At 43.1% G+C, this 13,497-nt stretch overlaps 1 protein-coding gene across 1 annotated transcript in view; it reads left to right on the forward strand.

Moving 5' to 3' along the window:
- The window catches only part of znrf3 (zinc and ring finger 3), a 123,662-nt gene that overhangs the window by 101,772 nt on the left and 8,393 nt on the right, over positions 1 to 13,497 (forward strand). The window contains exons 3-6 of the mRNA XM_080433879.1: positions 4,854 to 4,928; positions 8,955 to 9,086; positions 11,046 to 11,156; positions 12,591 to 12,758. Coding sequence (XP_080290005.1) covers positions 4,854 to 4,928; positions 8,955 to 9,086; positions 11,046 to 11,156; positions 12,591 to 12,758 — 486 coding nt within the window. The remainder of the gene's footprint in view (positions 1 to 4,853; positions 4,929 to 8,954; positions 9,087 to 11,045; positions 11,157 to 12,590; positions 12,759 to 13,497) is intronic.

Raw genomic sequence — 13,497 nt, forward strand, 5'->3', positions numbered from 1 at the left:
GTGAGCTTGTAGATCTCCTATTTTCGCACACAAAAACGTATACTACATATAATCGTTCATTAATCGTAATCGAGGCAAAAGTTTGAAATAATCGTGATATTTATTTGAAGTGGTCCAGGATTCTTTGGTCCAGGATTTTAGATGGGAGGGGAATTGACGCACAATTTCAATCATTTGTAACCACAGTCGCTGTTTATTATTGTTTATACCTGTGTGTGTGTGTGTGTGTGTGTGTGTGTGTGTGTGTGTGTGTGTGTGTGTGTGTGTGTGTGTGTGTGTGTGTGTGTGTGTGTGTGTGTGTGTGTGTGTGTGTGTGTGTGTGTGTGTGTGTGTGTGTGTGTGTGTGTGTGTGTGTGTGTGTGTGTGTGTTCCTGAGATCCTCGGTCCTGCTTTGATGCTGGAGCAGAACGAACTCCCTTGAAAACCATTCGAAATGGATCAAACTTATCCGGATTCAAAGTTTGCAGCGTTACGTCATTTTGAAAAGTTTTATCACAGAGAGGTGGGGTCTGAATGTGAGAGAGCCGAGAAACTGAATCAGCACATTTTATTTATTCATGTATTTATACATTTATTTATTTTTACAGCTCCTCTTCGACCGTGTCACATTGTCCACAAAAGTCCTGACAAGACGTTAAAGAGTGAAATAAGTCCCAGCGCTCACAATTTTAAGTCTCCTGTCGTTTTTTATATACCCTTCCTTTGGTGTCCAAGGTTTTTTGGGGTTGGGAGGGGAGGGAGGGAGGGTGGGGGGTAGGTGCATCAGATTTTTTAAGACAGCCAATTTGCCTGTGGATACATTTTTGTTGTCGTCAGGCAAGTCCCTGCACTGCTGAGCGCCGCCTGCCCGAGTGGAGATTCTTTTAGCAGGGAGATCTCTTTCTTCTCTCAAAGCGTCTTACCAAGGGCTATTAATTATTAACCGGGGAGAGCTAACATCAAAGGTGCAGACTTGCGCTGAATTAAACGGGGGTCTAAGAAGCACTGGCAGTTGTGCAGCCGAGAGAACTGGGTGAGAGGGAAATGCAGAGCGATGCCTTTTATACTCGCAGGGAAGAATAGCGGATCTACAAGCTCACGGCACGGCCGCGTCGTGGCGCTTCGTGAGCCCTGTAGATCGCCTATTCTAAGGCACGCGAGCGACACAGCCATCCGAGAAAGTATAAATCAGCAATTCCACCTCCTTTTGCTTTGTAACTTCCAAGTACGAGAGAGAGAGGGAGGGAGAGAGAGATGTTAGCTTATGTAGGAGCGGGCTGGACGAAAGGGAAGTTGAAAGCTCTCTTATTAATGATGCATGGCTGTTTAATATTTCAGTGGCTGATAAGGCTTTTATTCACAATTGTAAAAGATTCAATCAGTTTTTCCATGTTATATACAGTAGGCTTTGCTGAGCTTTGCGAGCTCTGACATCCTGTCCCCGGCATGTGGGACCTTTTGGATGGGTTTCCTGTGTGACGCTGTTCATGCCTTTAATCGCCATTTGCACTTAATCCACATCTGCACTCATGATTGAACCTGAAGATGGAGTGTCAGTGCTGTGATAATCAGGCCCTCTTACAGTATGAGAGAACTTTGCTGTGTGAGCTGTCGTTGCAATGCCAGTAGGAGTGCAACAGTTAAACCAAGTGGATTACTTGGTTTAACTATATATATATATATGGATTATATCATGGATTATAAAAACATTGAGGACCTGAGGCCGATTAAAACATTTTTTTTCTAAATCCTAATGCTTAAAAAAATATATGTATTCAAAGATTTGCACACATTTTCACAATTTAAAAAAAATAGCAGATCTACAATCTCATAGCGCGGCACTCGGTGCCGCGCTATGAGCTTGTATATCTGCTATTTTTGAGCAGCCAAAGAAATCAAAAAAATGACACAGACGTGTTCCCGGTCTTAATGGGTTAAACTAATTGATTTTGTAATTGATCCCTATTTTTGGCATGTCATTATAGGTGAAAATATTTGTATTATTATTGTTTTCGGTGAAAATAGCCGATCTACAAGCTCTCAACGCGTTGCGTTGCGACATGTTTTGAGCAAACAAATACAAAAACAAATACCGCACAGTAAAATCCTGCGCGTTCATCTACGCGTCCATTTGGTTCCATTCTCGGACTTGAAATAAAACTGTGTACACACAGGCAAGAGATGTTCAAAAGCACCTCTTCCAGGTCCTTTTAGTAGATCAACAGAAGTCCTGCATGTTGGAAAGTAGCAGTCTTTTGACAGAGAGGGAAACTCAAAAAGCTACTTCTTTGACCATTCTTTATAATTAGAAGATGGCTGCTATAGATTAAGCACTGAGACACAGGGACACACAGCACACTTCTTCCCATTCACTCCTGGAGCAACCAACAAAAAAAAAAGACGCAGTCAAAACAGGCACGCAAAGTGTTTTCCAGGAAAATTGCTCAATGCAAAAATACAGAGTGCCACTCCGGAATACGCCGATGAGTGGTTGCGAAAAGCGCAGCTGTGCCTCCCCCACACATACCACCTATCGCTCTCTCTCTCTCTCTCTCTCTCCATCTCTATCTCTCTCTGTCGCTCTCTCTCTCCCCTGCTAAGTGCCTGTTGACTAGAGCTGTGACACTTTCCAGCCACTCAGAAACAGAGTCACCAGCACTGTACATTGTCACTTTGATGTCCCCCCACCGCCCCCCCCCCCCCTCCTTCCTTTCCTTCCTTCTGGTCATGAAGAGCGTTGGCAAGGGCCCAAGGGCACTTGATAATACCAGGATATGATCCCAGCCGCGCTCTTTTACATCATGTTAGTGCAGACATCAAAACGTTTCGTCTAAATAGGGCACCGTGAATCAAGGCAGGCAGAGAATGGGGTTGTCAGGGAAAGGCAAGAGAGCCGAGATAAAGATTTGAACCTTTTTTTTCTTTCTCCCGATGAGGGGAAGCGAATTTGGATTCTGTGAGGAGTTGATACTCCGTCTTCTGCCGATTCAAGCACTTCCTTTTATCTCTTGCCTTTAAGCAGAAGCCATACGCTTAATTTATGCCGGTACCAAAAAAAAGAGGGAAAAAAAGCAGATCTACAAGCTCTCGGATCAGCTATTTCCGGCGCGCAAAACCGTCGCCCCGACGAAGCATTAATCAGGCTTTTTGAAAAAGAAAAAAAAACGTCTGTACCACAACTTTCTCTCTCGTCTCTGTAGATGTAGCCTCGATCTCCAGGCTTTTATTGCTTAGTTTTGCTAAAAAATAAAAGCCTGGCCCAACTATAGCCTGTACTGGGTATGAGGAAGTGTTTCATTTCCCAACCAACCAGAGTGCAGTGGGCGTCGCTCGTAATGTTGTGTTAACGGGGCGGGGGTTGACGGACAGATCGGTGAACCAATGGGATCAGGCGCCGTCTCTCGCCGGCTCTATACACACGCCCCTTTATACACGAAATCAGGAGGGTTGCAGCAGGCTACTGTAGATGAAAGAAGCCTAAGATGTATTAATACATGTATCTTTTTTTTTTTCTTTTTTTTTTTTAAGTTTTTGGAGTTGAAAATCTTTGTTGATAAACTTTCAAAGAACTTTACAGAGTGGAATTCAATTCAAATTCTGATCACTCAAGTTCAAGTGTGTGTATGTGTATGGGGGGGGAGTGTGGAGGTGTTTGCATTAGCTCTTAGTACAGCACAAGCTATTACAGAAATATAACTGTTGTGTGTGTGTGCTATCATGCTATTAGTGTAATGTGAGGCAGATGTACGCTGCAGTGACATCATACACTAGCTAGGAGCAGCAGAGATGGAACACATGTGTGCTCATCATCCACCCAGCCTTATCAATGGCCCCTCTCCAGGCCCTGGCGGAAAATAACTAAGCACACTTTAACCCTCAGTTATACTTACTTTGCGTCGCCGGTGTCGTGCCCAGTAAATAGCAGATCTACAAGCTCACGACGCGTCGCGAACGTTGTGAGCTTGTAGATATGCTATTTACGGCGTGCAACACCAGCGTGCAACTACAGGATAAGTGTAAATCAGACTTTGGTTGAGCATTTACAATTTTCATTACTTCTTCATGTTACTTTGCAGATTTAGATTATTAATGCAACCACAATATAACCACTCAAGTACTTTTACTTTGGTACTTTTGAGTATTATTTTGATGCCAATGCTTTTGTACTTTTGCTCAAATTTGAATAGGACATTTACTTGTAACAGAGTATTTTTATGTTGTGGTATTGCTACTTTTACTTAAGTAAAAAAAACAAGAGTGCTTCTTCCACCACCTCTCTCTCTTTCTGTCTCTCTCTCTCTCATTTTCAACTTGCTCCATTCAGGCACAGTCACATAACTCCCTCTAGTGGTGCTTGCATTTTGAACGTGGGAAGCAAACTGTGTGTGTGTGTGTGTGTGTGTGTGTGTGTGTGTGTGTGTGTGTGTGTGTGTGTGTGTGTGTGTGTGTGTGTGTGTGTGTGTGTGTGTGTGTGTGTGTGTGTGTGTGTGTGTGTGTGTGTGTGTGTGTGTGTGTGTGTGTGTGTGTGTGTGTGTGTGTGTGTGTGTGTGTGTGTGTGTCTAATATCATGCACAATCATACCTGCTATGTAGGTTCATGCACCTTATGGTGTAACCTCATGAACATACTGTACCAGCTAGATTATGCTATGTGTGTATATATGTAGATATCTAAAGATTTTGTATAGTATTTTTTTATGTTTTTATTTCTCTACCGTTGGATATCCTTTGTCTCCCTGTCACCCCCCCCCTCCCCCTCTTCTTTTCTCTTCCTAAAAAACAACAAAAACGACGGAGCTTGCACAAAAAAAAAAAGAATATCACCCACTTCTTCTACAACCCGTTAAAACCTGTTTCTGATCTTGTGTGTTGCAGGCGAAGAGAGCGGTGCAGAGGGGCGCGACGGCCGTCATCTTCGACGTGTCGGAGAACCCGGACGCCATCGACCAGGTCAGTGCACACACACACACACACACCTCAACATCACTCTGTAAAAGTCCTGAGTGTTATCTCAGTATAACACTGAGAGAGTACAAGTGGAACGGGTCCATTTGGTTCCATTTGTACAATGAACCTAGTATCAAACACATGGCTATCTATACTATAGATAGCCATGTGTTTGATACTAGGTTCATTGTTTACCTGGTATCCTAGTGTTTTATATGTACAGAGTGGTATGTGTTTGATACTACAGTAGGTGCATTGTTTACCTAGTATATCCTATAGTTTTAAAGGTACAGAATTATATAAATTAGATGTGTTTGATACTAGCTTCATTGTTTACCCTGGTATCCTAGTGTTTTTGAGGCCGTACACGGTTCTCTCTGTACTCTTATGTGATCGTTTACCTTGTTTATTGACTAGAATTCAATAAACACTTGTCAGTCGCTCTGGTTAGGACTAAGAGTGTCTGCTAAATGCCTAAATCGTCGATTGTAAGTGCGTCCTGACCCTTTCGCCTCGTTGTATGTGTGTGTGTGTGCACTACATACAAACCATAATCGTTCTATCTTTAGTGCCGGCCCCCAAAAAACCTTGCGGGTCGAGACGGCTCGTTCAGCCATTATGGAGGTTTATGTATCTCCCTTGTATTAAAAAAAAAAGCCCTGATTTATAAGTTGTTGCGCGCCTGTATAAATCAAGCATAAGAGCAGGGTGCTGGGCCATGAGAGATTGAAAATGGATATGAGAGTTAGGCTTTCACTAGACCGTGACCGTGCTCTGTTGAGCTCATAATTGCACAGGTAGTGAGTGCTAACGCGCATTACCTCATCCTCCCAGACCAGGAATGATCCATACGCACGCGCACGCACACACACACACACATACTGCACACGCACACGCACCACGCACACACATTTAAGTGCAGTCACACATGCAGTGGTGGAAAAAGTACTCAAATTCTTTACTTAAGTAAAAGTACCAATACTGCAATATAAAAATACTCCATTACAAGTAAAAGTCCAGAATTAAAAATTTACTTGAGTAAAAGTACAAAAGTATTGGCATCAAAATGTACTTAAAGTATCAAAAGTAAAAGTACTAAATATTTGAAAATAGCAGATCTACAAGCTCACAACGCGTCGCGATGCGACGCGTTGTGAACTTGTAGATCGGCTATTTTCAAATAGTATAAAATAGTGCTAGAGTGGTTAATGTGTGTTTTATAACATAATAATGTATATCTGCAAAGTAACTAGTAACTAAAGTTTTCAAATAATTGTAGTGGAGTAAAAGTACAATATTTGCCTCTGAGATGTAGTGGAGTAGAAGTAAAAGTATAGACAATTGAAAATACTCCAGTAAAGTAAAAGTACCTCAAAATTGTACTTAAGTACAGTACTTGAGTACATATACTTAGTTACTTTACACCACTGCTGTATACAGAAACTTAATGCACAAATACATATTCACCTCTCTCTCTCTCCTTTGCATGCACACACACATACACACACACACACACACACACACACACACACACACACACAAATACACACTCTTTCTTTCAGTGTTTCGGCTGCTTTTCTCTTTGTTGTTAGAGGTATAATACGCGAGTTGCTCGTCTGAGCGGCTTTGTCACAGGAATTCTCCTGTGGTATTCATCCTCACCACGTACACCAGGCCTGGACTTGTAGCGATTTTCTTCCTCTCTCCTCTCCTCTCCTCTCCTCTCCTCTCCTCTCCTCTCCTCTCCTCTCCTCTCCTCTCCTCTTCTTATTTGCCGCTGGGTCGTAAAGCGCGTAGCTGACAGATAAAAGGCATTGCACAGGGACCACATGAAAGCCTGTGCCGGGGCGGCTGTGTTAAATTCCCCCGAGAGGCTTTTCCAGTCGGAGCAGCAGCCCGATCCGCACAGACAAGGACCCACGAGGGCTGAGGGCTGGTGGGTGGGGGGGGGGGGGGAGGGGGGCGACAGTTAAAGGTTTGGAGGGGGACGGGAGATCTGGGAGAATTAAAGGGGGCTACATGCTTACCGTCCGATCCCATGTCCACACTATGTTGGGATAGAGTAGGTTATAAGTGACGTCAATAAGAACTTCTTCGGGCCGGTCTCAAAACTTTTGGTGGTCGGTCCTGCACACCTAGATCAGTGGCAAGGTCAAGGATGTCAAGGATCCCCAAATTGATTGTATTTGGTTGCGGACCCCCCCATCTGAAAAAATAATTGTGCCAGGGACAATTATAATTGACGTCATGACAATGACGTCAATAAGAGACTTCTTAGGGCCGGTCTCAAGACTGTTGGTGGTGGCTCTGTTCGGGCGGGTTTGGCACAGCTGCGATTCATTCGATCAGATTACTGAGTGGGCGGGGCTTAGCTTGCTGGGGTGTTGTTTTGTAACCGGTTGGGTCGGGTGGTTTAACATGCCTCGGACACATCCCGCTTATTAGCAGGAGCGGAGCCCGTTTGACCGCCTTGCGTTCTTGCAACCACTCCCTCCCCCCCACCCCCACCCCATTGTACGGCGTACGAACAGAGACGGCACATAGATAGAGGTGCACGCTTAGTTTTTTTCCTCCCACCGTTATTTTTATATCTTGGCGGCAGCTTTCGCCGAATACCGCGGCGGCGGCACAGGCAGCTTAGCCGCGTTCCCCCCCCCCCCCCCCCCCCTCTGTCCGATAGGGAAGGGCGCCGCGTGACGGTATGAGACTAGGACGATCAAAAACTTTCTCCTCAACGTCTATACTTTTAATGCCAGAGCATATTTCATCCCGGGGAACATGACGACAGCCCGAGAAATGGAAATATATAGAGCATCCCCGCTATGTCCCTTGGGCTTTTCAAATTACAGATTCCGACTGCCGAGCGGGGAGAGACTTTAGAGAACACAGAGAGAGGAGGAATGCTTGATTTATACTCGACCCATGTTGTGCACCGAAAATAGAAGATCTGCAACCTCGCGGTGCGTAGCGCCGCGCTGCGCTGCGAGATCTTGTAGATCTTGTGTTTTTCAATGTGCGACACCGGCGCACAACTAAGTTATAAATCAGCCCTAAAGGAGCGTGTCAACTCCCAAGCTGCAACATACTATTCATTGGCTATATTTTCTTTAGCTCTCTTTGACAGAGAGCGACCGCAGTTTCCATGTCTCCATCCTATATACAGTAGGCACGCAGCGGTGGAAGACGTACTCGCAAGTAAAAGTATTAATACAACAATGTAGAAATACTTTCACGATATTTTCCTACACTTCACATCCGTAGTGGGGAGGGGGGTACATTATGTCTGTTTTCTAATGTTCCTTCCTTTTTTTGTAATATAAAAAAATAAATGCATATACTGTGTCGTTTAACCACTTCAGCATTACATCATACTTTGACACATACACGGCGACGTGCAAATAATAGTGAAAATAGCACATCGACAAGCTTGTGGATCGGCTTTTCGCTCGTCAATTGAAACTAATTGGCCTGTAATGATATTATGGCCCAAAAGTAAGGATCGATCAGTAATGGATTATTTTTATTAAATCTGCGATTTATCAATTGATTTTGTTTTTAACAATCTATTAACCCCTTAAGACCGGCAAAGCATCTGTCATTGTAGATTTTTAACCACTTAAACCACTATCTTATACTTTGGCTATTCAAAAATAGCAGATCTACAAGCTCATAGCGCGGCACCGAGTGCCGCGCTATGAGCTTGTAGATCTGCTATTTTTTTTAAATCATGAGGATTTGTGCAAATCTTTGAATATATGTTTTTAAAGCGAACATTTGTAACTCAAATCTTTGCTTCTGAGGGGGTCCCTGGAACTAAATATTTTGAGATGGGGGTCCACGGCCAAATACATATAATTTTGGGTGGTCCTTGGCATGAAAAAAGTTTGAGAACCACCGATATTACAGCAACTTAAGTGTTTCAGAAAACTGTTAGGATTTAGAAGACATTTGTAGAATCGGGCCTCGTTTCTTAATGGGTTAAATTGAGTTAGTTTGATTAACCCCTTATTATCCTCTCTGTCTCCACAGCTCAACCAGGTGGGTGAGGACCCTCTGAAGAGGCCGGTGGTCTACGTGAAGGGCAACGACGCCGTCAAGCTCATGAACATAGTCAACAAGCAGAAAGTGGCCCGCGCCAGGATCCAACACAGACCTCCCAGGGTAAGAGCTCAAGCCCAAAGCAAGACGTGTGTGCAGTGGTGGAAAAAGTACTCAAATTCTTTACTTAAGTAAAAGTACCAATACTGCAATATAAAAATACTCTGTTACAAGTAAAAGTCCAGAATAAAAAATGTACTCGAGTAAAAGTACAAAAGTATTGGCATCAAAATGTACTTCAAGTACCAAAAGTAAAAGTACTAAATATTTGAAAATAGCCGATCTACAAGCTCACAACGCGTCGCGGTGCGACGCGTTGTGAGCTTGTAGATCTGCTATTTTCAAATAGCCTAGGTATAAAATAGGGTTAAAGTGGTTAATGTATGTTTCATTATATCATAGTTTATATCTGAAAAGTAACTAGTAACTGAAGTTTTCAAATAATTGTAGTAGAGTAAAAAGTACAATATTTGCCTCTGAGATGTAGTGGAGTAGAAGTAAAAGTACTGAAAATTGGAAATACTCAAGTAAAGTACAAATACCTCAAAATTGTACTTAAGTACAGTACTTAAGTAAATGTACTTAGTTACTTTCCACCACTGCGTGTGTGCGTGTGTGTGCGTGTGTGTGTGTGTACTTTTATTACTATACTTCTGAGGGGGAAATGTCCCCACAAGTATATCGTTGCTGTCAGGCAGAAACCTCTCATATCCATATTTTAACTTTTTGTGTTTTTTGGTAAATGAACGCCCTACTTGATCATACAGTGTCACACAGTGGTGGGAAAAGTACTAAAATGCTGTACTTAAGTAAAAGTACCAATACTGCAATAGAGAAATACTCTGTTACAAGTAAAAGTCCATCTGCCTCTGAGATGTAGTGGAGTAGAAGTAAAAGTACTGGAAATTAGTAAAGTACAAATACCTCAAAATATTGCTAAGGTACAGTACTTAAGTAAATGTACTTAGTTACTTTCCACCACTGGTCACACACAAGCATCAAGAGTAGCAGATCTGCAAAGTAACAGTTTTGAATGTAATGAGGTTTCCACCCAACAGAGACGATAGTAGAATGTGAGTATACTTAGTTAAGTGGCAGACAGTGTCACGTACAGGAAAATAGCCGGATCTCTTTGGCTATTTTCGATGCCGTCCTAAAATTGTAATCCCTCGCACAACTATAGAATTACAAACGTGTGTGTGAGAGAAAGACAGAGAGACGCATAATGTGTGTTATGCTAGCATATGTTTGTGCGACCCCCCCCCCCCCCACACACACACACACACACACACACTACAAAAGCAGAACAAGTTAACGGATATGAGGAACGGTGAAAAATTCCAGCGGGGAAATCTGACCCTTCCTTTTCTTCTCCTCTCTCTCTCGCTCTCTCTCTCGCTCTCGCTCTCGCTCTCGCTCTCGCTCGCTCTCTCTCTCTCTCTCTCTCTCCTCCCCCCCCCCCCCCCGCCATCGAATCGCCCCGAGGCGGAGGACTTCTTTTTTTTTCTTCTGAGCAGCACTCCGAGAGATGGATATCAGCCATTCAAAGAGCTGTTTGTTTGCTTGAAGTATTTGATAAGGGACCAGCACATTTTGAGGTCAAATAGCTTGACATAATGAAAGCCCGAGAGAGAGAGCGAAGACCCCCCCCCCCCCCCCCTCGACCCACCGATAAAGCAAAGACACTCTGACCGATTGGTTGAAGGAACTTGTTACTCTGAATTATCTGACTTCAAATCAATATCGCCATTATTTCAAACATTTGCCCTTTTCTGCTGTGTGTCGCAATACACTAAATCACCTTGTTTCTCCACGCCAGGTCTTGGGACCACCAGGGGGTCCTCAGAGTTGATTATTATTCCAAAACATACATTAACCCCTTCAGCCCTATATAGATTCGTCCATTTGAAAATAGCCGATCTACAAGCGTGTCAAAAATGTGACAAAAAACAATGTTATGTGACAAAAAGTGTTTTTTCTCCCCCTCTCTCTCTCTCTCTCTCTCTGGTCCCTGTTCCACAGCAGCCCACAGAGTACTTTGACATGGGCATCTTCCTGGCGTTTTTCGTGGTGGTGTCCCTGGTGTGCCTCATCCTCCTCATCAAGATCAAACTGAAGCAGAGGAGAAGCCAGGTTGGTTGACGTCACCAATATATACTACCAGATCTGCTTATTATAATTTCCCCGCAAGATTTTATTTGAAAATAGCCGATCTACAAGCTTGTTGTGAGCTTGTAGTTCTGCTATTTTCAAATAGCTGATGTATATGTTAAAGTGCTCATGTGGCCCATAGTCGCTTCTTTTGGGCTGGTTTTCCTAGACCTGGTTGCTTGTTTCTCTCACAGAATCTGGCAACACTGCTCAGAATACCCAAAGTTTTAACGTCCTTAACGACCTTAACGTCCATAAGTATATCATGCACAGTATACATACATTGCTGCTATGCTCAGGCATCTTAGTCATTTTTATCTCAGGTACTTGTAAATTATTTACTGTAGATAACTTGTTTGGCCTTTCTGTTGTTCTCTTGTTTGATCTCCTTCCCACTTGCCCCCCCCCCCCCCCCCCCCACCCCTCTTCTTCCTCTTCTTTCTATGGAAATAACGTTGCGATGGGAACGATGTACAAAAACGAATTTCACCCACTTTTTTTTACCTTGTAAACCTGTGATGTGACAATAAACCTGATTCTGAGTTTTCGCGAAAATAGCAGATTTACAAGCTCAATCTCAATCAACGTGGCTGTTGATGCGACGCGTCGTGAGCTCATAGTTTACTTTTTATCGTGTACTTTTTTTGTACTTTTATGTGCTTTTTGTTGTCTTATTTTAATGTTCGAAATAAACATTAATTCATTCGTTCGTTCATTCATAGATAATACAACACCCCTTCTGTGTTCACAGGTGTAATCAATCATGATAACAATCCATACAATCCTAATTATAAGGAGAAAAAAAAGATGTGTTCAGATATGGACCAGTATGTAAATATCAGAAGTTATCTTTGTAAGAGTGTGGGAGAGGTTAAAGGTTCTATGACATTCATTTTCTCATTTAAAAAAAAAATGTTTTTTGGGGGGTTTTATGACCTCAATTACACCCAAAAAACCTGAACTTTGAACATTCAGTGGATTTTCTGTGGTCTGGGGTTTTCTGAATAATTAGGCTCAAAAGTAATCTGGCCCTTGGATAGTGAAGTCACAGGCCATTAATCCCGCCCACTCTCCTCCTCGCCCCTCCCCTCCCCTATCCTTTCCTTTGGGGGGGGCGGAGCAGAGGTGATGATTGACAGGCAAAATCCCTCAACAGCGACACCCGCAGGCAAAGATTTATTTTTTCATTGCAGTTGAAAAGGCTTTAGAAATGTGAGAGAAAAACACCTGCAATGGCTCACTAGAGTGGAATTTTCAGTTAAAACTTTTTATACACGTTTGAAGGACCATGACAAAGACTTTTTTAATGTGTTGTAAAACTGAATGTCATGAAACCTTTAACAGTAAAAACTGCAACGTTTTGAATTTGTTCGCACCTCTCTGACTCTCCTTCCTCCTCCTCCTCCCGGCTCACAGAGCTCTATGAACAGGATGGCCATCCAGGCCCTGGAGAAGATGGAGACGCGCAAGTTCAAGGCCAAGGTCAAAGGTCAGCGCGAGAGCAGCTGCGGGGCCTCCGATTCGCTGAGCAGCAGCTCCGTCTCGGACTGCGCCATCTGCCTGGAGAAGTACATGGACGGAGAGGTAACGGAAGAGCCCCGCCCCGCCCGCCTCCCCCCCCCACTGCCTGTGGAATAGCATAGGACGCTGCTTTCTGTCTTTTTACTTTCAAGCAGTGGTGGGAAAAGTACTCAAATGTTTTACATAAGTAAAAGTATCAATACTGCAATGTGGAAGTACTCCGTTACAAGTAAAAGTCCCAAATTCAAAATGTACTTAAAGTACAAAAAGTAAAAGTACTAAAATATTTGAAAATAGCAGATCTACAAGCTCACAACGCGTCGCATCGCGACGCGTTGTGAGCTTGTAGATCGGCTATTTTCAAATAGCCTAGGTATAAAATAGGGCTACAGTGGTTAATGTATGTTTCATTATATCTGAAAAGTAACTAGTAACTAAAGTAGTAGAGTAGAAGTAAAAGGAAATTGGAAATACTCAAGTAAAGTACAAATACCTCAAAATTGTACTTAAGTACAGTACTTAAGTAAATGTACTTAGTTACTTTCCACCACTGCTTTCAAGGACCCCCCCCCCCCCTAGTTAGATATGTATTAGGCCACGGACCCCCTTTTTTTTTCTTCTCCTGGGACCGAATAGCGGAAATAGCTGATCTACAAGCTCACAGCTTGTAGATCTGCTATTTCCGCTATTTTTAAAACTTTGAAAGTCGTTGAAAAATGTCAAATATTTGTGACCGTTTTTGACAATAACGACATGCCCCAAATGGGGGACGCCGGGTGAAAGTGGATGAAAGCAATTTTGT

Source organism: Gymnoscopelus braueri (genome assembly GCF_963280865.1).
Source record: "Gymnoscopelus braueri genome assembly, chromosome: 7".
In the NCBI taxonomy this organism is placed as follows: domain Eukaryota; kingdom Metazoa; phylum Chordata; class Actinopteri; order Myctophiformes; family Myctophidae; genus Gymnoscopelus; species Gymnoscopelus braueri.